This window comes from Pseudophryne corroboree, chromosome 3 (assembly GCF_028390025.1).
Source record: "Pseudophryne corroboree isolate aPseCor3 chromosome 3, aPseCor3.hap2, whole genome shotgun sequence".
Taxonomy (NCBI): Eukaryota; Metazoa; Chordata; class Amphibia; order Anura; family Myobatrachidae; genus Pseudophryne; species Pseudophryne corroboree.
Window position 1 is genome coordinate 200,863,469 of NC_086446.1, and position 26,343 is coordinate 200,889,811.

Here is a 26,343-nt window from a genome sequence, read left to right on the forward strand (position 1 = left end):
ATTCTCCTCAAAGACAACAAGATAATGGTGAGGAATACCACTATAGAACTTTCCATTATATGGAAAGTTTAAAGGAGGGGATGCAAAATCGTTTTTTTAAAGTTAGGTCCTATTGGTCTTATACAGTATATGAGGAACAGGTAAAGGTATAACTTTCTTAAGTATCCCTCTTTCTCAGATCTCCCCCTTCTACCTGCCTTAGTGCACTCACAAGTTGTTTCAGCTGAAGTGCTGGATCCATGTCCACAGTGGTGAAATGGAGGAACAGATAAGCCAGGGAAAAATGCGGTAGGATATGTTAACATTCACACATGTAGGCTTTAAAACAATAGTAATGTTTGGATGGGACTCCCATAATGATAAGTAGAAGTCAAGAGCCTACATGAAAGACTACTGTCGTTACAACTACTTTGAATTGTTGTAAAATGTTTCCGGTTTTACATATTCTTGTTCACATTTTCATATTTCTTTGCCTCTGATTTAGAAATGCAATCAGAGTCTTCTCTCTATGGATTGAGCAATGATTGACATGTGTAATCACACCCCCATATAATTTAGTGCAATTTCCAAAATGATTTGCTGTCATGCTATATTTTGACATGATTTTTAGCGTTATATTTCTCACATACATATTATGACAAAAATCTCACTTGTATTTAAAAATATATATAAGTCAAAGTACTTTATATGGAGTAAGGGAACGGGCTATTTACCTACATACATATATAGACACACACACACACACACACACACACACACGCGCACACACACACACATAAATGATTAAACACAGGGCACTCTCCAGACTTCAAGCAGTTACAGTATTGTATATATTTTTCAATAAAGTGACATAGTGCAGTCAGTTCAGCCTGAATTGACTGCACTATATGTCCATTTATCAAAAAATAAATCTGCTCCTGAAACTTCTTGTGGTGACTTAAACACAAGTGTCCTGTGTTTAAGTATTCATGGATTTGAATTACAGGATGGAAGAATTTCACTGGTGGTGTCTACAAAAGCACCCCAGCTCTTGGTGACTGATAACTGTGAGTGCATTTGTATCATAGTATAAATAAATATATATATATATATATATATATATATATATATCTCCGATTGGTACAGTTGGCACTCAAAAAAGTTTGTAATGACCGGGGTGCCCTCCTTAAAGGAATACACAATATGGGTATCTGTGGTGTCGGGAAACACTGTCCACTGTCCCCTTTACCACAGAAGCAGGCGGCACTCCACAGATTTTAGTATAACAGGTGAAACTTTATGTGACAGACAGCATGAGAGTCCAACGTTTCAACACCGTGACGGGTGTTTTTGTCAAGGACACGTGTTGAAGCAGAGTGAGCATAGTTTTTACCTTAAATACCTTGCACATGTCAGCGCAGTCAGACGGGTGCAGGGGGCGGGAGAATCTCTGGCGTCTCCGGCGTCCGGCGGCTGAAGATGACGTCACAGTTGCTAGGCTACCGGGAAACATCACCACCCGGCTCATGCCGCTGCGACACTGTAATGCAAAGGATTGAAAATAAAACAAAAGTAAAACATAAAATCAATAAGAGGAAACAAAATAAAGTTTCCAGTACAGTGTAAGTGAAAAATTAAAAGTAAAAATAGAAATAGCCCTAACGTTATGTGACCGGGAAACAATGTAACAAAGTAAGCATATTCAGGTAGATATTAACATGCATAAAAATAATGTACTTTCAACTATAAAACATGATGATAAATAACCCAGGAGCATAATGCTGATGTAAATTACACTCTCTGCTGTCTGTCACATAAAGTGTCACCTGTTATACTAAAATGACAGTGAACAGTGTTTCCCGACACCACAGATACCCATATTGTATGTATATATATATATATATATATATATATATATATGATTTGTATCATATTTATATATATTTATATATATATGTGTGTATATATATATATATATTTATATATAGGAGTATGGGCTGATTTGTTCTGATGAGAACAGCAAAATCCAGTCATTCCATTTTTATTTGCAAGACTACCTTCCAAAACATTGAAGTCGATAGTGAAAAGAAATCGAAAAGTAGGGTACAGATTGCTTATTAAAACATGAGTGACCTGGTTAGTCTTTCACTGTGAATCCACCAGCTATTTCTAATATAGTTAATTTATGAAATAGTGGCCTGGCAAATATCACACAAAACCTTTCCAGTGCTTTCAGGCTTGAGGATGAGCAAATTACACTGGGCGTGCATGTGACCACTATAGTTTAAATGTTTACCTTTGAAAGATCCCCCTAACCCCCCCCCCCCCACCTGCTCCCTTAAAGAGCAAGAGGGAGTGTGGGCACATATAGTGCAGTCTGTATAAATGGCTGTGTACTACCTCTATAATGCAACAGGTAGAGTGCATCCGGAAAACTGCTGGTGTTACAAGCTGCGATCGCAGCTTGTGGTCTGTTCATGTTCTGATGTTGTGATCTGTTCTATTAGATCAGCTTGCCATTTTTTCCTGCATTCCCAGTTCATTTCAGATTCCTGCATGTTTCCTGTGTGTTTTGCTTCATCTGCAGTATAATGAGGAGTTTTGTCTGTGTGTAGCTGAACAGGTGTATTGAGTCTCCTCATCAGAGAGCCTGGTCTCACTGGCTGCTCTGATTGGGAATTACTTTTAATATTACCCAACCTGCCCTGAATCTTATGTGGTTATAGTTTCTATCTTGTGTATGAACCCTGTTCCAGCAGTACTCTTGTCTTTAAACCTGAGGATACCTTGTCTGTCAGTTTACTACAAGTTTCTGATTTGAATCCTGTCATTACCTACAGTATCCGGGGCTTTCCCTCTGAACAGCTATCTGCAAAATACCACTAAACAGTGTGTTTGGAGCTTCATCCTGTCAGCCTGTAATCTCAGCTGCTTCCATGACAGCACCTGGAGCTTTCCCTCTGAACAGCTAAGTACCTGCAAATTCTACCTGCAGTGTCCCACAAGCTCCGGGCTGTCTGTCTGAAAGTGAGCTGCTCCCAAATACAGCCTCTGGACTCTAAGTACAAACTCTGTTTGGCTTGTGTGTGTTTGTTCCCCAGCATCACTTCCAGTACTTCAGTTATTGCTCACCTGCTTCCAGTAGCAGTCCCTTGATTTTCCGCTATTACCCTTTTCAGCACTACCTTATCCAGTACTGGTCCCACTGTGTGTTCATAATTCTGTTATTCACCAGTACCTGCAGGCCCAGTCTGGTCTTATCCAATCCTGGTCCTACTGTGTGTTTATACTCCTGCTATTTACCTGTACCTACCAGTCCAGTTTTGTTTTGCCCTAGTCTAGCGTGTACCCATCTGCCTAGCTTCAACCCACTGCATGCCAGGTGGGTGTCTACACCAGTATATTTTCCTTGCACTTGCCCAGCATCCAATAGCTTCCTTGTCCACATTAAGACCAGGTTTACCTAATCCACCTAGGAAAGGTGGATGCTAAAGGTGAAGCTTTAGTACGCGGAGACTAGAGGATTGCTAGGCTTGTGTAACAGCTGGTGCCACCCACCCACACACATCACTCAACAATTTATTGCTCAGAGGTTAACACTTCTGTTGGCCCTGGGAGTTACGCCACCAATTACTACTATGCATGTTTGCTGTCAATGCCAAACATCATTCATTTTTTGACAGTTAAGTTGGAATATGTGTGTACTGTTGCAGATGGTATGGTGGGTACACACCAGCGTCTAACCTGAAGTCACTGAACAGCCCAGTTATTAACCAGTTGAGTGGTTTATTTGGCAGTAAACTTGAATGTGCAGACGTACTCTCAGTTACTGTATGCATGTAAAGGACTCTCAGCAGGGAGAAGAGCTTGAGCAGAGCATGCAGACAACCAGCCAGTGACTGTAAGTTGGATGCAGTGCAGGATGCAAATAACTTATATGACAATTTTTTTTAAAACAGATGAACATGTATTTAACTTTGTCCATAATGGTGTAGATGAAAAAAACATTGAAACATTGGTCACCACCATCAAAACATTGCTTCAACGTGGCTTTCATTTTGAAAGCAGGGACAGCCACCAGGTACAGAGGGAGTGCTTGGGGGAGGGGGAGGGGGGGTTAATTTACACTCTCCCAATGGCTGTTATTGTCTGCAGCCGCTGGGTAGGCGGTTCTGCCATGCAGCACGGAAACACTGGGGGAGGGTGCAGGGAGGCAGAGGGACCTTCTGGAAGTTTCTCTTCCCTGTGGCTGCAAACACTGTTTCTCTGTTTGTAACATCCTGTGCAATCAGGTCAGATAAGACACTTGCTGGTGTAATCACATCTGATCACATGTGCCAGGCAAGTGGTTATAGGAAACAGGGAAAGAAGAGATAAGCGCTCATGGGTTCACATAAATGTCTAATAAACATATACCACACTGCTGTATCTTGAAAGGAGGTAACTGGATATTTCTAAACGCTTTCCACAGCCGCTACATTTCTACACTCTTTACGTGCAACAGTTACTATACTGATTGATACTAAGTTTCCAACGCTGACAGTTTAACAGCGCAGCTTCTGAAGTTCACTACTCCTCATAGAGGGAAGCTGAATCCCCAATTATTGCTTCAATAAAACTGCTGGCCAGCAATTAAATATTTATTATATAAAGTGTATTTAACTATTTTAATACACAATAACTACTAATGTTATTTTTATTAAGAATACATTTTTGAATATAATGACCGGCTCTGTATATGTTTATTAGACATTTATGTGAACCCATGAGCGCTTATCTCTTCTTTCCCTGTTTTCTATTTATTATCTAGTTATAGGGGTGTATACAGCCCCTCGAGTTAAGCGAACGTGGGCTCAATTGTTTTCTTTAAAAGAATAGTAATTTGTTCAAAACTGACACAGGCGCTCCACCTAATTCCTTTTTGAAGTGGTTATAGGAACCAATATGGAGACTGCACAGTAGCAATATATTGGCATCAACAATAAGGCATCTTGTCAAAATAACACATCTAATTTTGCACAGTTTTATATTTGAAGGATCTTTTCCTATGACATTTCTGGGTCTAAAATACTTTACATACCTGTAGGTACAGTAGATCAAGAGTGTAAGATCAATTTGGCACTTGCAAATCTGCTGCCTTTCTATATAATTACACTTGCAGTAACTTCAAGGTTACGTGCTTTTAATATTCCTTGCTCATATAGAGGACTTAACATGGATCACTGTCTCTCACCATTTCATATTGATGCAATACAGAGATGGTCACTGTCTTAAAATGATTATTTTTATTATTTTATTTCTTATATAACACCACAAGGGGTCTGCTGCACATAACAAAGAACCTTACAGAAAATGTATGGACAAAACAGGAAATAAAGTGTCTTACAATACAGTACATTGCAGAACATGGACATTGTTTATAAACATTTCTGCATCAGCAGTCATAATATTCAGATGAGCAGTAGGGCAGCAGGGTTAAGTACTGTTGTAGGCAGTGGGGAGGAGATAATAGTAAAAGTAAGAAAAGGAAAAGTATGTAATGGAGGAGGGTCCTGCTAATGAGAGCTTACAGTCTAAAGAGGAGGAGCAGACAGACAGACAGGGGTGACACCGAATGGAGAGACATTGAGCATGGAGCCGTGGATTAGGATAAGAGATAGACTTAAAGTAGTGAGTCGAGAAGAGAGAATAAGGATTCAGTGTCAATAGTGTCAAGGTTACACTTAATGATGGGAGGCAGAGGTGTAGAAGAGTTTAAGGATAAGTTGTAAGAGAGAAGATGATGGTCAGAGAGAGTAAAAGAGGAATTGGTGAAGTCAGAAATATCACAATGGTGAGTGAAGCCTAGATAATCAGTGTCCTTTCATATGGAAGATTAAGGTGGTCCATTGAGAGAGACCAAGGGCAGGGAATGAATTAATGGGCTGTAGCATAGAGTTGAGTTTAATTTGGAGGACAGAGATGAAGAGAGTATAGCGATGGCTCCTGAGCGAGGAAGGGAAACTGCAGGTGATAGAAATGAAGGTAGTTTAGTGTGGCGTGAATGGAAGTGAGGAGGGGTGAGAGGGAGGGATTAGGAATTAGGGGTGTTATTGGGGCCATGGTGGAAGAGAAGTAAATGAGAATGGAAGAACAGGAGAAGTGGGAGAGGGAATCAGAGCAACACAAATGTAGGGAGAGAGGAGGAAGAGGAGGTGGAGGAGACTGGGGGGGATAGGGATTGGAGCAGAATGGTTATGTAGGTACTGAGTGAGGGAGGTGGTTTAAAAAGAGATTGCCATGGTGTGGATGAATGAAATGTGGGATAGTGAAATGGAGTGGAGGTAAATCTTATATTTGTGCTATCAGCAGAGGAATGGAAAAGGAATTCCTAATGTGCAGATTATGTTATTTGGTGACTTACATACAGTAATTTGGTGAATATAAATTGTAAATCTGGTATTTTGCATGCTTTTTTGATTGTACACAGGCCAGATACTTAACAGAACCATAAATAATTAGATTTATATCACCGTAACCTTTTATTTTTATCTATTTCTCAGCAACCATGTATTTTCACCAAAATCTATTGTACTAAAATCTAAAATGTACTGTTAACAACTCACTAAGGTAGTTAAAACAGTTATTTTTGCACACCTTTAAATATAATTTTAACCAGGTGTGCAAAATTTGCAGTTGGATCACAAAATTATTTTGTGGTATAGAAATAATTTTTATACAGAGAATCTGATCTGTAGCTAAATCTAGTGCATAAAACAAACATGAAGCTATTGAAATATTAAAGTATTAAGGGCCTAATTCAGTCATGATCGAAGCAACACATTTTTTCTCTAATGGACAAAACCATGTGCACTACGGGGGGGGGGGGCAGATGCAACATGTCAGAGAGAGTTAGATTTGGATGGGGTGTGTTCAAACTGAAATCTAAATTGCAGTGTGAAAATAAAGCAGCTGGTATTTACCCTGCACAGAAACAAAATAATCCACCCAAATTTAACTCTCTGTGCACATGTTATATCTGCCCCTCCTGCAGTGCACATGGTTTTGTCCATTAAAGAAAGATTTTGCTGCTGTGATCAGGTCTGGATTAGTGGGGTCATTCCAACCCGATCGCTCGCTGCAGTTTGTCACAGAGCAGCGATCGGGTCAGAACTGTGCATGCGCCGGTGCCACAGTGCGCCAGCGCATGGCAGTCATCGTTGCCTAGCTGGACAGGAGGGGGCTGGACGGTGGCGTTAAGCCGCCATTTAGGGGGAGTGGTCCAGCCAACACAGTCGTGGCTGGACCATTGGGGGGGTGGGCCACGGCGGCTGCGTGATGTCTCATGCAGCCGCTGCAGCCAGCGGCAGCGACGAACAACTCCCGGCCAGCCGCAGGAGCTGCGCTGGCCGGGAGTTACTCCAGAAATACAAATGCATCGCCGCTCTGCGATGCTTTTGTATTTGTGCGGGGGTGGACTAGCCCTCTGCTGGGCATCTCTCCGCATGTCAGGGAAGATGATCGTAGCTGTGTTAAATTTAGCACAGCTACGATCAACTCGGAATGACCCCCATGGCCGTTAGTTATAACACATATTAGTCTATTCTGTGTGCAAAATAAATTGTATCCATAAGTTTAAATTAATCAAAGCAACTTTATTCACTCGTTTACTGTATGTGATACATCATAACATAATACATTTTGTTCATGAACTTTTAAGGGATTTCTTTGCAATTAATTTGGTTTTCTAGTACTGTACATTCCACACAAAAGATTGTATACAAATGATTTGTCAATCAGCCCAGCAAGTAACCTGCAATAATTTCTGTAGTTTTCCACTGGTTCTGCAGTATGTTACTCTGCTAGTTCTGCTTTCTCACAAATGACATTGATCATATATATTACATCAATAATCATAAAAATGATGTAATACATTGTTTGTTTCCCATGTGAACTACAAGTAACAATAGAAAGTGAAGTAATGAAAAACTGGATATTTGAGTTGTTAGTTTGAAAAAAGCCCATAAGCAGAATTATACAATTCACCCTTAATACCACTCTATAGTCCAGTTTTCTGCCTTAATGCTTTATAAATACGAGCTGCAGATTCTGTTTACAATTAGGGCTGCCAGGTCTGCCATGTAAAAATGAGTCTGTAAAATACACATGGTTGTTACGAACCTGTGCGTGTTAATGGATTTGGTGCTATCAGATGGTATTATGCAACCAGAGGCAAGGGTTTACAGTCTAACCTACCAATGGTTTTGCCAGGGATTTATGCAGGACATTTGGTTGCCATACCATGCACTGGCTACTAGCATGACAGGTTAGAGGCACTGTAGTAGTCACTAAGGCTGAGGAAACACTAGAGCCTTAAAGTGACCAACCTGCATAGACACTTACTAATTGGCCGCTCTATATGACGGGCAGCACGACACAACTGTACAAATGGTCAGCAGGATGCACGTACACACAGCCACACATATCAGTATATCTGTAAGATATATCAGTTGTGTTTCAGGGCAGATGCCATATGTCTATGAACTATGATGTTCACATACATACTGTATTGTGTGTACACATCTGCCAATCTGCTACCGATGTGTCATCCATTGATGGAACAGATAATAAATCGACCAGTGTGTATCCAGCCTAAGAGAAGACAGTGAGCTGGCTCTGGTATTCTTAATGTCTTTTATAAACCACAGTAGATAATCAAGGAATGAAGCTGACATGGGTATAATGGGTATAATGGGAGGACTCATATTAGCCAGGAATTATGCAAAAGAAGAATCATGAACTAAACCAAAGTCAAATAGGAAGTCTCAGTATGCTGGAGCTAGGTAATGAGCATAATACCTGAAACCTTCTTCAGGCAAAGCATCACTTACTGTAAATAGGAAGCCACTTTGAATAGCCTGTCTCCAGTGATTGCAAAGATCATGTGATTATAGGTACACATTTTAGAAGGTGCCAAAAGCTCACCCTTATAGGGAAAGGAAATTGCTTGATATCTAAGAGTCAGCATGAAGCATGCTGAAGCCCTGGAAAGGGCTGCCATGCATGCAAGTATGTAATTTTGTAGTAATGATGAAGGTCTACACTACAACTAGATAACATGCATGCTGCATACTTGCTTTGTTTTTGCTGTTGCAGCACTAATTGCAGCTCATCAATGTAGTCTATAAATCATATTTGCACATTTTTGCACTGCAAATATAGTAAATGGCTGTAGGAAGCTTCATGCATAAAGGCAACTTGGGAAAAAAAATATACTAGCAGAGTTTGCCCGGGATACAGTGTGTGATGCTGTGGACTAATAGGAAGCTTCAAGTTCTTTTTATATGTGTGTAGGGTTGCATACCCTAGTGTGAGATGTGTTATACTGGGAAACATGATCAACCAGCCAAGTAAGTCTGTGCAGTAGCTCCAGAACTCAGCTCATCTCTACATAACACTGGCAGTCCCTTTCTTCTAACTTATTCGCCTTGGCTCACTAACTGGCTCCATGGACGATTTTTCCCGCAATCTGATCAAATGTGCTTCCCTCTTTCACTCATTGTCATACTCCTTTTTCCTATGTGTTCTGCTATGCATTTAATACTCTTTGTAGTGTAATCTGTTAGCAGTATGATAAATGAGGCCTTCAATATGATCAGCATAAACTTCAAGCAATTAATCTCCTTAAGTAGAGTTCACAAAGGTAAATGATGAAGCTCATTCACACGCAATTTTACATAGGAAATGGACCACTCAAGAAGGTTTTTTTTTTCCATTGGCTGATTAGTCAGATGAAGTTGCGTTAACTGATGAAGTTGCGTTTTCTTAATCGCCTGAGGTCTTATTCAGAGGTGGACACAATGTCATTGTTTGAGCGGTTGTCCAATGTGTTTTGTGTGTCGGATTCACACTGCACATGCTTCCCATTAATCACCACCGGGGAATACAGTGAGTAATTGGATGCAGTGAAGTAGTATTTGAATGGACATTTCTGGGTGGTAACAGGGGGCGGCTATTCAGATGCAGGTGTGTCTCAGTGATTTCAGCGGCCATGTTCAAATGTACATTTCCAGCAACAATAGGGATGTGCCACCAATGGCACAACTATATACTCAAAGTGGCGGATTAGAAATGCAACTGGTAGGCGTCTCCTTGTGAATTATAATGACTGCAGTTTTAGAGACGAGATTAGCATTTGTCTCTGATTCAGGCCTTTAATCTTAGGAAATGTAGTCTCAAGGATTGAAATCCATCCATATTGCCCTGACTTAAATCTCATCAAAAACTGTGCGTTCTACTCATCTTTCATAGCTAGCATTTACCTAGGTCAGCCAAAAACAAACAATCACATTGTAATAAGACAAATTAAGTGCTGGCTAGGAGCTACTGTAGTAAGACATCTTTCATTATTAGCTGTGTACCAGTCTCATCTAGTATTAGAAAAATATCATCAGCTGCAAAGTGCTAATTGGATAAAGCAGAATTCAATAATTGCTCTGCAGTGGTTGCTAAAATTGAAGAATGCTGTGTTTACCTTTTATCTGTGATTTATGGCTGCAGCATTTTGGAGGGCAGCAGCGGCAGAGGATGTTCTTAATTAACTTAGCTGTTTCTCTATAAGTGCCATTTTCTGAAACAATTTGCCAAGGATGGTGAGAGAATCCTCACATTAATTTTCTGACATATTACTGGCTGATAGCAATGAAATAAGAACCATTTGAATTATTGTCCTACAAATGTGGAATTATTTTGTCTTGTTTTGATTGGATTTCCATAACTGTGAAATGTATATTTTTAAAACCTTCATATAGTATAAACACAATTATACTTCCCTGCATTTCATATCAAACAAACATAAGAAAAGGTAAAAGATATTGCATGTAAATTATTTAGTATGCATTTTATATTCTGCATATGGACTTAACATATCAATCCATGTCATGTCTTCAACATGAATCCTCCCAGCCTGATCCTATCAGAATGCCAAAAGATGTTACTAGTCACAAATCATGTTGAATAATGTGTTTCTTAGGCATTAGTACATATACAGTGAGTCATACAAAGGTGTTAGAATGGTAATACCTCATTTTGGATGTCAACTTAATCTGCCACCTAGTTCCAACTTCCAACTCAACCTCTGTGACCACAGATTCTTGTGGAAGATCAGCAAAGAGGAGCCCATTCATATGCAGGTTAGGTAACAAGGAATTTTAAGTAGTGTACTTGCAGCAAGTATAGCGATATGCTTTACAGGTATCCTCATGATGTAATAGTATGCTATAGATAATGTCTCTATTCACTGGAAATAAATAAGATAGCATTATTATAAAGTCTCTTTATCATTTTATATTACAGCACAATTACTAGTTATACCTAGTTAAACACATTGCAACACTGAGCACAGGAGCCCACATTCTCAAATGATGGATTTGCTATCCTGTTTATTGTCTCAAACTTAGTTGCTGCTTTGCACAACTTCTCCACTTTATCTCCCTCCATTGCTTGATAAATGTACCCTAAACCTTGAAGTTGGGCTCATTGTCCTGCTGAAATTGTTCTTCCTCCAAAGGTGTTGGTGTATAGTAAAGCCATATATATTTCTGAACCCCTACTGTACCCCTACTGTAGACAATGGGATTCACTTTTTGTATAATCGTTTTTTAGTCTAATTGTTTCTTTAAAGCATAATTTATAATAAGTATGTTTGAAAATCAATGAGATAAAGTAAGAAAATAAATAACTACAACAATTTTTAGTTATGCTCACCAATGACCTCTTCCAATCTCTATTAACACATGGATGTGCATATGAAAATGTTTGCTTTTTCTTTAGGTAGAAAATATGTTGGGATAGGTATACTGTATGTAAAGGTTATACCTGTAGTAGTCATTGAAGTGTTGAATTGTTATATACGGGAAATGCAGGGTGTACCTGAAGTCAAACAGCAACCACCTCTGTTGCAGTTGTCTAGAAAGAACTACTGCATTAAAGCATGTTAATGGTGTTATAATTGTGGGGTTAATGAAGTATATTCTGTATGTTGATGCCAGAGTTTCCATTCCATTGGACTATACATTGAAATAAATCTTATCCTTAATGTCTCCCTTATAGAGAGTGGATAGAAAAAGATTTGATATTAAGCCAACATTTCTAAATGCTATTATTTTCTCATTTTCCCTGCAGACACTACCACCTACTTCACCGAGAGATCTGAACACTTTAAACCCTGCAAAGATAAAGATCTTGCATACTGCTTAAATGATGGGGAATGCTTTGTGATAGAAACCTTAACAGCATCTCATAAACATTGCCGGTAAGTCAGTGATGCTCCATAAAATACTATAAGTCGTTTTTCCCAAGTATGCAGAGAATTTTTTTTTTTAATATCCTAAAGTTTATTTGCAAATTTTTCCCAGTTTCAGTTTGATTGTTGTACTTAGTAATAGTGCAAAATATATATTTTGCTTTTCTAGTATTGTGTATAGCAATATCACCGTGTTTTGCGTGCAATATGCGGACAACGAGATCCATGTTTTCTTTCATTATATAAAATAACTGGTAAGTCAGTCAGCAATCATTTATTAACATTGATTTAAAATGGAATTAAGACTAATAATAATTCATTTTAAATATAAATAATACAAAATATATTGCAAGTTGGATCACAAGTTCACCACAAATGGACTGGAAACCTTTTGTTGCTTATGTCAAATAATAGCATTGTTAGTATGATTAATATGCAGGATACAGCTGTTTACTGTTATTTGTCCTTATACTGTGTACTTCATTGGCAGGGGATTCCATTGCCTTCCAGGCTACAAATCAGACTGTGTTTGGCTGTAAGGCTTGAGTGCATTATTTGTATGTCAAATCCATGGCTCTCAGTCTTTCCCTGGTGGTCTTATTCTCATCTTGAACATAAATCCTGCAATCTTTGCAGGGCCCACCATAATTCTCAGCCCTAGGCACATGAGACTCTTAATCTGGTATGTGTGTGTGTGCGCTTGTCGGAAGGCTGGCTCTGTGTTATATATCCTTGGCCAGCCTTGACATGCTTTACAGTGCAGTATGAAAGCGTCCACAGCAATATTGTTTCATTTACTGTATGTTTTTTTTAAATAAGACATCTATAGTATTTTGATTCATAAACATGGATGTCACCAACTTAATGCCTAGTCTTCTTGTTTATTGTGTTTGGTCCCAATTGTAAAGCGATTCAGAGTGTGCTGATTCTAAGGAGTTTATTTATGAAGCGTAGGGTTGTGATTGTGTTTATGTGCGTTATTTTAAAAGGCAATGCTTTTACTAGCCATGTCAGGCATAAACACATTCAGATGTACTGGGTTTTAAACTCTACACCTCGAAAAGAAACCCCTAAGCATTGATATAAATAAACATCTAATTTAAAACTGTATACAGTTAGTCCTACAATTATGTTTCAGACTGGGCACTACCTGGGTAACATTTCCTAACAGATCCACAAAATTGTACTTTGATTTAATATGGTCTAAAGGTTACCTAAATGTATTCAGAAACCAACATGAATTTGTTAGTTGTAGGTAACACTGAACTATAGTGCTCTGAAGAGATTGCTGGGGGCATATAGTACATATTCAGTGGTTACAACATTCGTCTCACATGTGATCAGTTTTCCATTACTTTCACTGTGGTCTGTGACATAGAACATCGGAGTGAAAAATGGCACTATCCCTAATTTTAATCCTCATATGGGATACAGAAGATGAAGAGCATGAGATGCCTGAAAGGAAAATACAAAATATATTACCTCAAAGTTTCAGTCATATATTGAAAATGTTATCTTAAAAGTCACCACATATTAATATTCAATATTTGACATTAGTAACATGGGTAACTGAGTATCTCTGCTCAATGAAAAGAGGGTTGTTATGTAAATGGGGTTGTTCAACCTCACTGTGTTGTAAGACAGCAACTGGCTGTGGTGACGGGTGGTCTTCAGTTTGCCGGCTGTCGGGATCCCAGCGCACAGTGTACCGGCACCGGAATCCCGACAGCCGGCATACCAACACTTTTTCTACCTCTTGGAGGTCCACGACCCCCCTGGAGGGAGAATAAATAGTGTGGCACACGTAGCGCGCCACCATGCCCATAGCGTGGCGAGCGCAGTGAGCCCGCAAGGGACTCATTTGCGCTCACCACGCTGTCGGTATGCCGGGGGTTGGGATTCCAGCGTCGGTATGCTGGTCGCCGGGAGCCCGGCCGCCGGCATACCATACTACACCCGTGGTGACTTGTAAATCTTGTATCTTGTGCATGAATAGCAGACTGTGCCAAACAAGATCTTAATGATTGTGCATGAGTTTTAAAGAAACACAATTGTCAGGCACATATAGAGATGTACAGTAAAACACAGTAAGCTAAAACTCAAAATACTGTACATAAACTGAACTCATTTGTAGCATCAATGACATGATACTTCTTTTTTTCACCATAGAGTTGGTTTCACAATCTGCTTGATCAAGTACAGTAGGAATTCCTGATACATTTTTAACTACTTTAACTATGGTTTACGTCTACTTGTTTGATTATTGTAATTATTATTATTGTAGTTTAGGTGGCACAATTTTTACCATGTTTGGCCTAATAACATTTACTAGATGTTGTTTTTTTATCTTTTATAAATATAGTCCCACCCCAGTGATCATTAATTCTGTTCATCACCTGTGCCCTGATTTGGGCCTACTGTATGCCTGATCAAATATTAGGCTGATTAAGCTGCAGCCTAAGGCGCTAAGACTGGACAGTGGATCAGTGAGGTGGAAGCAGGGGGAATAAAATGCTGATTTTTTTCCCCTTTACATGCTGTTGGTTGCCACATAGCTTAAAGTGACTATAAAAGCTGCTGGCTACTGCACAGCTAATTACTGATTTGGCCATCCAGAAGTGGTGATAAGGGGAAAGTCCAAAAATGTATGGTGTTCACAAGATGTCTGAGTGAAATAAATTAATTATTATTGGCACACTGTATTTTCAAGCTCTGGTAGAGAACTGCCATATGATTTTAAAAAAAAAACCTCTTTTGTTCATTTTTAAAAATTTTTTTTATCACAACCACAGTCGCATGCTACATTCAACATGTGCGAAAGCAAAATGTCTTGTATGCTGTACATTGGCTAGAGGTCTTCAGTTTCTCTCCTAAAGAGAATAAGACCCTTTAATCCAAAAGCTCTGAAGCTAAAATGAAAAGTGCATGGCTTGGGAGGTCCATTACTACAGGTATATGATACATTTATTCACAAGAAGTAGATATTCCAGAATATTCATACAGTAGATCTAGGTGTCCATACTTCCTGGAATGATTCAAGAGTGAAGACCCACTTGTTCTGTGTGTAGAGGATGGGGTTGGTGTGCTATGAGTGTATTAGCAGACGGCCTCCAGAAGCTCTAATTAGCTATGATAATTATGGGACTCCCTCCATTATTATGAGTCTGTATTGTGACTGATTCTTTAATTTTTGACTAAACTTTCCCAGCTACAGTATGTGCTAAATTTACCTTTCAGGGACAGCGGTTCCAAGTATCACTGTCCCTACGGGCCACATCCTGAAGGAGTGTTTTACATTTTTTAAGACTCCTTCAAAGATTGTGTTGATGTACCTTTTGCAAGAGATTTTTGTAAAGTCTAATGCACCTGGCTTTTTCTACATAGGGGCATACGTAAAATGATGGCATTTATAATTTTATAAAAAATGAGCTTGATAAATATGCACCCTAAACTTTTACATGTCAAACTTATTTCTCTGATTAATAAAGTAGTCAGCAAGCATGAATAATTAGGTCCTGAACTAGAGATGGTCACTGCTGCACCTGCTCTAGAGCCTATTACCGGATTTGCAGGTGCAATGCTATGCAAAAGCCTGTTTAACCCAACGATCTTGTGCACAAGCGTGAGTCGGAATGGAGAAGCCCTGAGATTGCCATTTTCTGCTCCCTTGTATGCAGTATCACAGCTGATGATCCTATACTGTCCACCATTGGCACACCCTCGCCTCCAGCATAGAAACTTGGAATGCCCATGGAATTGCCTCTCTGGTTCATATACCAGTTCTCCCATATGCAGTAGCGCATATTCAGGGTATCGTATGCTCTGTAGAGGTTTCCAGGATGTTTTACACATACTGAACATAGTAGCAAATAATCGCTCAATTGCACAAACATCAAAATTGTGTGTAGTGTGTGTGAACTTCTGAATCAGGCCATTAGCACTTTGCTGCTTAACACAGGGAGTGTTTACCTTGGTATTCAATTGATAAGCAAAGCATTGTTTCACCAGTGCGATTGCTAAATAATGCAGTTACTGTAGCATAAAAATAAAATATTTGTTCAGTAACAGATTTGTTTTAGTTACAATTGACTTTGGATTTTACTACTTGATTTTATTAACTGCCCATAGACAATATCAAAGTAAAAGCAATTGTAAAACTAAAACATTATTTCTTCTATACAGATGGTATACAGTTTATGGCACAACCATTTCGCCTTAGAATAGTGTATTTTGTAGTTAACTGAAATACCCTGAGCTATTAACAGCAAAATCTACTGTAATAAGAGATGTATCGCAAGATAAAACAGTTACATTATTTGAGACTTGGATGTGATGACATATTTCTAAATGTCTGAGATTGTTCAGTTTTACTGTGTCTTCCTAATTTAGTTTTGTTAAAGAGTGAAGTTTTACTTAGCCAATCACAAGCTATACTCTTTTTTTTTATTTAAACAAATTTTTTATTGAGGCCTCATGAATCAACAGTACAGCCATTTTTAGGAAACACTGATGTTACATGGTACCCGTAGTTCACCAAGGAATATTAAACATTAGCATTTCAATAGAATTATGATGTATATCATATGATCCATTACAATTTCCTCAAAAGTTATACTGAATGATCCAATATAATGAGAGACTTAGCTTGCATGGAGTTTTGTTTTGACCAAGAATTGTTACTATGATATACACTTATATATGAAAACCTCTGTTTGTATATAAAAGAAAAATACTTAAAGCAATACAATGATGTTGGTTACAAAATTGAGTTACAGTATTGGAGCCCTGGAGGGAGATGCCATCCCACATCAGTGGCGCACACAGGGGGGGTTTCTGAGTACCCAGAAACCCCCCTTGTTACACAAAGTTTTTTTTATGGACGGAGCAGGTCTTCACTCACTGCCACGTGCTGCTCCTCTGATAATCCACAGCAGATTGCAGAGGGCAACTGCGGCACTGGCAGAGTAGGCAGGTATTCAGCAGCGGCAGGATCTGCAGGATCTCGGCAGTGACGGAGGATAGCAGGAATCAGCAGTGGCAGGAGCTGCAGGACAGCGGCAGTGGATGCATGCAACATCAGCAGCGGGGCTGAGGGACCTTGGCAGCCACGGCAGAGAATAGCAGGCATTGGTAGTGGCAACAGCTGCGGGACTGCAGCACTGGAGGCAGCGGCAGGTAAATCACAGGCAGTGGCGGGAGAGGCAGATGCCTAAAGGTGCAGGAGTTTTTAAGTATTACGTGTGTGTGTGTGTGTGTGTGTGTGTGTGTGTGTGTGTGTATATATATATATATATATATATATATATATATGCTGTGTGCCATCGGAACATAATGACTTGAATTACTAAGATACATTAAGATTCATCTTCCTGTTATGCAATTCAATGGCATTATCAAAGCTGCCATTTTTTTTATATTAAGTTGCAGCTATTAAATTAATGATTCATTTGAATGGTGTGCTAGTTCTCCCCTGTATTTAGAGAACCATTTATGATTCACTACTACATGGAGGTTAGGTTTAGGCACCACTGGGGAGGGTTCGGGTTAGGTTTAGGCACCACCAGGGAGGGATAGGTTAAGCTGCATGGGGGGGTTACAGTCAGGCTGAGATAAGGGGGTTAGGATACATAACTCACAGTGTCATGATCCTGCACATCGGGATGCCGCTGTCGGGATTCTGACTTCTGGCATCCCAAGTGCTGTCTGAAAACATATATATGCAAACGTGTGTGTGTATGCATGCATGTGTGTGAGTGTATGTATATACATGCATATGTGTGTGTGAGCAGATACCGTATTTGGAAACCTCCCTATAGAAATCTTGCGTTTGCCCCTGCCACGTCATATCTGTTCATTTAGAGAGATACAGGTGGATCTTGCACTGCCATTTTTGTGAGATACCAGGTGGTATTTTTGAGACTGTGTTGTATTTGTTGTCTGGTGAGAGGGAGAGTGTCAATATATGATTCCCATAATAGAAAGAAACAGTCCACTCTCAATGTCACAATTCTCACAGGGATGGTATGACCGATGACCGTACTTGTAGGATTTTTTAATACCCTGAGCAGAGGCACAACGTCTAATTTATCGGTGGTTTTCACCAGGGTTTGGCTTAACTGCACCTAATACACAGATTGTGGCCCTCTATCTGGGTTCCTATGCATAGCCCAGTGGACAGAAATAAAGGCAGGTAGTGGGCACTGGCGTATCAATAATCGTTGAAGGGTGTGCATTGCATTCAGGCCCATGGGTCCAGGGGGGCCCATACTAAATACCCTACAATCATATCTTCATTGCTTCCCCTTCTGAATATTCCATGTCAGCAGCAGCAGTGCTCCACAAATCAGCAGGAATATAGTTTTGCAGCCATTTCCCAGCTTTTTGCTCATTCGTAAAAAGAAAATCACCAGGAAAACACACATGCATAATAGACTCTAGCACAGTGCCAGACTCTACTAGTGCTCACTGCAGTGCAGCTGGCTAGACAGGAGGGGGGCCTGGATGGCGTCTGCACATGAGCCATTTCCTCTCTTAATGCGCCCTTGGTAGTATAGTGAACAGAAACGAGTCAGAGCCAGGCAAGCTATGCAGGGGACAGGCTCTATCAGGCCATAAGAAAAGCCAATGTCGAAGCCAGGAGATCAGGCAAACAGAACCAAGGGAGCAGGTGAGGAGAATAAGAACATTGTGAATTATACTGGGAGTCATACAGACCAGGTATGGTGCCAATACTCTGGCACTGAGTGGTCCTCAGAGACTTCCTTATATATGGAGGAGAGTCAAACTTGGCCTATCACTTTCAACTTTGAACAGAGTTGCGCTGGTATCCCAGTAAGAGGGAGCCCGGGTCTGCCATGCTATATGAATTATGCATGTTCAGTTTTTTTACCACTTGTAAACTACAACATACTAAAATGACACAGTGATGGTTTATTAACCATACATGGCAGCTGTAAAGTTATTTTCAATAAAATAGTTAATGTTTGAAAAATCTGTAAGCATGAAATGGTAAGTATCTGGAACAGGCAGTTTATTCAACAAATAGCCTTTAATATATGTAACATGACATAATAGCCAATCTACATAAAGTCCCTGTGCAAGTTCTGGATGTATAAATATTTTACAGAAAGAAAAACCTGACTGTTAAATCAAATATCAGTGTATAACATAGACCTGTTTGGCTTCTGTATCTGTTCACATTTTGAAACTCTCCATTCCTTAATTGTCTCTTAACAGTCTACATAGGGCTCTTGTTCCACTATTTATAATGCAGTCTGTACACTGTTTAGATTATATTGTCCACATAAAAGTAACCCAGGGATATAAATAACTGCTCGATGACCCTCTTCATATTTTACTTTAGCACTGCTTATTAAGGTGGCACTGGCACTGTCTTTACTCTTCTCTGTCTGTGTTGATGACCTTCCCCATGGCAATGTCTATGATCAAACACTAATAGCAGAAACACAGAGCACCTCATTGTGTATTCTGTGTGGCATCTCCTGGCTGAGAACTTTAAAGTTGCAGTGATGGGTAATATAAAACCATCAATTGTGAGTTAAGTTATGCTCTTTTGGCTGGCTGTACAACTTTATCAGAAGCAATGGTTCATTGCGTCTAGTCTCACGTTTCTATCAGCGCAAGCGTTTAACAGTACTGTCTGAATTACTGTGCAGTAGACTGATAAAATGCCATTAAGCATCACATTCAACAGCAATACGGAATTGCATTTTATTTGGCTGTATGAAAAAAATACTTTACAATATGTCCCTTTTGGCAGATCAGTAATGCTATTTACATTGTTTATTTAGTCTGATGTTGACAGCTGGTGACTAATTCTTCTTATTAATGCCTTAACCCCTAAAGATACTACTAGGAGGCTATAGCATGCAGAGCAGTTGTTTACAAAGTATCAAATAATAGATGTACTGTAAGGCAACTTTATTTCTGGAATTTCTCCCTTGTGATGGTGACAGGTGTCAGTTTTTCTTTAAGTCATTAATTTGAAAAATACAGAAATAAATTGTGATAAGAAGAATTGTGAAAGTTCCTCTTGCATTTTAAATATGCAATGGAGTAATTGCAAGATGTAGGACCAGACAGTGCTGTATGCTGCAGTGCTACTGGCTGCAGGGTGCTGCCCCCAGGACCCCGGGTCCTTGGCGATGACAATTTGCATATACTGTTTGGAACTGTTTGAATTTGCAAGATTTTTTATAAATGTTTATTAACATAGTTTGACCAAAACACTTTTGAGGAGCTTTGTGGTAATGTTACCATAAGCAGGACTTCCATATTCCGAAGTACACATACATGCTGAATGGAGATGGTTTTTTAGAGCTGATGCAAAACTACAACTGGGTGCAGAGCCGGATTAAGGAGAGGGGCACAGGAGGTACGTTACCCCTGCCCCCCTCTCTCAAGGACCGCTGTGCATGCCATCCTGCAACCCAGCACTTTTGTTGGTATATACTTCAGTCCCAGAGGTGCACCCGTCGCTGCCGTGACTTTGTAGCACTGCAAGGTTCAGGACAGACACTTGCTTGGACTGGTGGTTTCATCCCTCCACAGAAAGATCATACCTCAACATACTGTAATTGCTGAATCCTTATGCCAGTGAGTTTGGCCAGGGATGGGTGGGAGTGCAGGTAAGTCCCTGTCTGCTTCTGCCAAACTGCACAGGAGATTTTCTTGTTAACAACATTGGCCATAAATTCATCAGAGATGCTCATCAAGGGTGTCAGAGATCATCATTAAGGTGGAATTTATTACATTAGGACAGCATTTACATATCCTCTTTTGACCTGACAACTAGAAAAGACACAGTATTTTCAGTGTATATATATATATATATAAACTATGGGTTAACATTCCTGATGTGTAGTATACCTATATAACACTGGAAGTGTGTCTTCCATCATAGGTCAAAAACGCAATTGCCCTCAGAAATATAACTGGGTTCAGCAAAATGGATAAATATTCAATCATCCACTGATTAGGTATGTACAAATATGTCAATCGGGTAGGACATTTCCCCCGCTTTAGTTTACAAATGATGTATATGACGAAATATCTTGAAGAGCATCATTCAGCTTGATAGTAATATAAACAATAGGTTTCTTTAATAAATTGAACAAATGTTATAGTGTAATGTAAACACAGACTAAATGGGAAAAACTATATGTTTATTATTTAGTCTTGTTCAGTCTTGTTATCCTATACCCCTCCTCATTCATATTTCTTTTATCATTTAAATCTACAGATATTCCATGTGGTGAGATCTAGTACGATATCACTTTTAAGTGTTTTTATGTATCATTGAAGATACGTTAAGTTGCTCATTCTTATAGTGATCCTTTGGTATGTATTAATTATAATTGTAAAGGAAATAAGTACAATTTTGATAAAATGTTATACTTATGAAACACTTTCTACATTGTTTAGATTATAAGTACAACCCCTGATGAAGTCCATAGGACGAAACGCGTTGGGTTAAGACAGCAGCAATTGTCTTGTCTTTGAGGAAGACTTCTCTGTTGTTTGGTGATTGAAATATACTGGAATCAACATAAACATCTGTACAAAACTTTGTTATTGGTCACTGTAGACATATTGTGACATAATGTATCCAATTGTACTTTGTTAAATAAACAGAATTGATTTTATGAAAGTTCTAATATAAGTGAATTATGAAATTTTATTAAAAGTGAGAAATTTAGATATACCAAAGGAACTCATTAGCGCCCTGGGGAAACTTCGCCATATATATATATATATATACAGGTTGAGTATCCCATATCCAAATATTCCGAAATACGGAATTTTTTGAGTGAGAGTGAGATAGTGAAACCTTTGTTTTCTGATGGCTCAATGTACACAAACTTTGTTTAATACACAAAGTTATTAAAAACATTCTGAGGAAACCGACAGCCAGCTACGTCGCAGAAACGCGTAAAGGTGATAGCCACTTCACCCACCTTGTTACCAGCTTTCAATACCGGCATTGCCACTGTGGTGATTACTTGTACCGCGGACAGTTGCTTCATCCCAGCTTTGGGATCCACCTCCTTGCAGATCACCTTTTTTGTTGCCAGCCGCTCTGTCCCAGTCAGGGACGAATCATCTGCAGACCGCCCGTGCTGATTGTGGCTGCGCTGCCCCAGTCCGGGATTCACCGTCTTCTACATCGCTGCCTCAGCCCTTGTGCCATAGGGTCTGGCAGCGTCTCCCTGCATTCCACGGCTACAAGTGCACCGTTTGGAGTTCAAAGGATGGGAGGCACAAAAATGCTAGCGGTGAGATAATTTATGTACCAATCACGGGGGCTGTGACTGCACTACATGGATGAGGAGGATCATTAAATTATATCCAGCAGAGTGTCAAGCTCTACTTCAGCACATATCTCCACTATATCTAAAAGGCCAGTACCCTTAATAAGGTATACATCCACATTTATTCTTCAATACAGGGAGCCATTCATTGGTCCGGGACATTTATCTTTGTCCATGTAAGAATCTTTGGACATCTATAAATATGTTTAAATTGGGACTGGTCATGGACATAAGTCTACTGGTTTATAATGGTTCAAGTGATGTGATGTGGTTTTATTATTATAACAAATTTTGATCTATTTACCAATTGGACTTTTTAATCATAATAAATTGTTTTTATATTATATTATTTTTGCGCTCTCTTATATAGTCAAGTCTATATATTCATTTTATTAAAAACATTGTATTAAATGACCCTCAGGCTGTGTATAAGGTGTATATGAAACATAAATTAATTGTGTGAATGTACACACACTTTGTTTAATGCACAAAGTTATTAAAAATATTGGCTAAAATTACCTTCAGGCTGTGTATATAAGGTGTATATGAATCATAAATGCATTCTGTGCTTAGACTGGGGTCCCATCGCCACGATAACTTATTATGGTATGCATATATATATATATATATATATATATATATATAGATATATATATATATATATCCATCTATATATATATATATATCATCCACGTAGGGTGTGACCTACCTCCGTGGATGATCTCTTGTCACCCATTGAGCAACAGAGCTGGCGGTATCCCCGTGAAAAAGACTGCTGTCGGACTGAACTGTACTGAAGTGGTAGTCATCTGGGAACGTGGCTAAGTGCAACGTTTTTAATTTGCATGTATGTGGATATTTTATACAAGTAAAGTGTTTTTTATTATTATTCATTGGTGCGCTCTCCCCATTCAGACTTATATATATATATATATATATACCTATAAGTATGGTATGTAGGCGGCACTCGTGGACTTAATTCAAATAAGAAACCCGGACACTCCTGGGTTGAATACAACGTTTCGGATTTATTATCCTTCGTCAGGTATATAACAAATGCAAGAAATCAAGCTTACCTTTATGCAGTTAAGAAACACCAAGTGAAAGTGAAAGTAAGTGCAAAAACACTCCCCATGCTGCTGCTGCTGACGTCATCACCAATAGACGGCGCCTGAGCAGTGACTGGGACAAAGTGAAAATGAAAGTGAAAGTAAAAACCGTCACCATGGTTACAATGATACATTGTACAAACGGACATTACTACAAATGATCTTACAGCAATACTACAAAAAATAGCAACATAACCATTATAAGAAACAATTAAAGGAAATCATTTCATTCAGTCCATGCGGGGAAACAGTATTCAGAAGATGTATCCATTTAATTTCTAACTGCAGAAGGATCTTTCCTCTATTACCCCCCCTGATATCTTCCTTGACATGGTCCAACATCATGTAGCGTAATGAGGAGAGACTGTGCTTGCAAGTTTTAAAATGTTTGGCAACAGGCTGATCTATGTTTTTCCCTTCCAATATCTGCTTAATGGCACTGCGGTGTTGTGCCATTCTTTCTTTGAACTGGCACACCGTTTTGCCTATGTAATATAAGCTGCAAGGGCACCTAATGCAGTAGATCACATATTTGCTGGTGCAAGTAAAAACATGTTTTAATTTGATCTGTTTACCACTATGTGGATGCCTGATATAATTGCCGGTGTCCAGATAGGTGCAAGTAGTGCAACCTAAGCACCTGTAGTTTCCTGGCTTTTTAGTCATGAAGTGTTTAGGATGTGTGGGTGACATGTTAGCAATGTCAACATGTATCACATGGTCCCCGATGTTTTTACCCCTTGTATAACAAGGTAGTAACGCACTTTCAGACAATTCTGCAAGGTCTGGGTCTGCTTGGACTACTGGCCAAACCCTTTTAGCGGTACTGACAATAGTCTTAGTAGATACCGTGTAATTGTTGACCCAAATCATGGTAGTGTCTATTTTATTAGGTTTGGGACAGGTGATATTCTTTACTTTAGGTGCTTTGAGTGCCTTAATTTTAGCTGATTGTAAATCCTTGTTGTTGTACCCCCTTTCTAGAAATTTTTTAGTCATAAGTTCCATTTTATTCACCTCATCAACAGGATCACTGCAAATGCGGTGAACCCGTAAGAATTGCGAATAGGGGAGACCTCTTTTAAGGGAGCTTGGATGGTGGCTGGAGGCATGCAGCATATTGTTGCAATCAGTGGGTTTCTGGTAAATAGATGTACTGAAGTCAACACCACGTATTTTTACCTCTACATCTAAAAAATGTATGTTTTCCTTTTGAATGTTCCACGTAAACTTGATGTGTCTGTCCCTAGTGTTGGCCAGTGACATCATATTAGTGAATTCCTCCTCTGTGCCCCTCCATAGGAGGAACACGTCGTCTATATATCTTGTATATAGGGGTATGAGATTGGCCAGGTCCTGCCCATCAAAGAACAATTGGTGTTCAACTAGGAACATGAAAGCATTCGCGTAGGTTGGTGCGACACAAGATCCCATCGCACAACCCCGGGTCTGCAGGAAAAATTCATTGTTAAAAATAAAATAATTTCTCTCCAAAACCAACCTCAAAAGTTGCAAGAAAAAATCCACATTAGGACCAAGATAGAGGGTGTTATTGGTAATCAAACTTCGTACAGCCTCGAGTCCCCTGTCATGAGGAATACTAGTGTATAGGCTTACTACATCAATAGTGCCTAGCCAGCAGTCTTCAGGTATAACACCAAAAGATCTGAGTTTATGCAAAAACATTGTCGTGTCTTTCAGATATGTAGATTGATTTTGCACTACCGGCTGGAGGTAAAAGTCAAGATATTTGGATACTTGATAGTACAAGGAGTCCCTGGCAGACACAATGGGTCTGCCAGGTGGCTTCTCACTGTTTTTATGCAATTTGGGAAGCATATTGAATATGGGTACCCGGGGATAATTACAACACAAAGCATTCTTTACAGATTCAGTAATATGTCCAGCCTCAACCGCAGACAGCAAGACATCTTCAAGCTCCCTTAGATACATAGCAGTGGGATCAGCCTCTAGCTTGGTATACACATTATCATCACATAACTGTCTATAAGCTTCATCTCTATAATCACATAAGTCTTGCACCACAATGCCCCCACCTTTATCGGCAGGGCGTATTGTTATGTCATTACAGGTCGCAAGATCACGCAATGCCTGCCATTCAGCAGGTGATAAATTCATGGTGCTAGTGACATTTTCTTTTTCACATAAATCAATACAATTAGTGACAGTTCTAGTGAAAGCTTTTATGGCTGTGTTGGAAGAATAGGGGTCAAAGTTAGATTTTGGTTTAACAGGACATGCTGGTTTATCAATTTTAGTTAAAGGTTTATCAGAGTCATTTTTACTAAAGAATTCTTTCAGTCTCAGTTGCCTGTTAAGGCGACTCAGGTCAACTTTGCTTTTGAGACTATTATGGGGGTTAGTCGGAACAAAATTCAAACCTTTACTCAACACCGCAGTCTCAATGTCAGTCAATGTGCGTGATGATAAATTATATATCATTTCTTTGTTGTTTTTGCTGCTCGCTTTGGTCTCCCTTTGGCATTGGCCGCCACGTCTGGTTCTTTGTCTTCTGCGCCGTCCTCCTTTGCTCTCGTTTTTACCCCTAAAGGGGAACGACCTCTGGAATTGGTGCGACTGGTGCTTGGTAGTTCTGCTTCACTGTGAGAGGTTCCACTGG

At 39.4% G+C, this 26,343-nt stretch overlaps 1 protein-coding gene across 1 annotated transcript in view; it reads left to right on the plus strand.

Annotated features, from left to right (window-relative positions):
* NRG3 (neuregulin 3) overlaps positions 1-26,343 on the plus strand; it is a 1,181,107-nt gene that overhangs the window by 370,571 nt on the left and 784,193 nt on the right. The window contains exon 2 of the mRNA XM_063958773.1: positions 12,142-12,271. Within this exon, the coding sequence (XP_063814843.1) occupies positions 12,142-12,271 (130 nt within the window). The remainder of the gene's footprint in view (positions 1-12,141; positions 12,272-26,343) is intronic.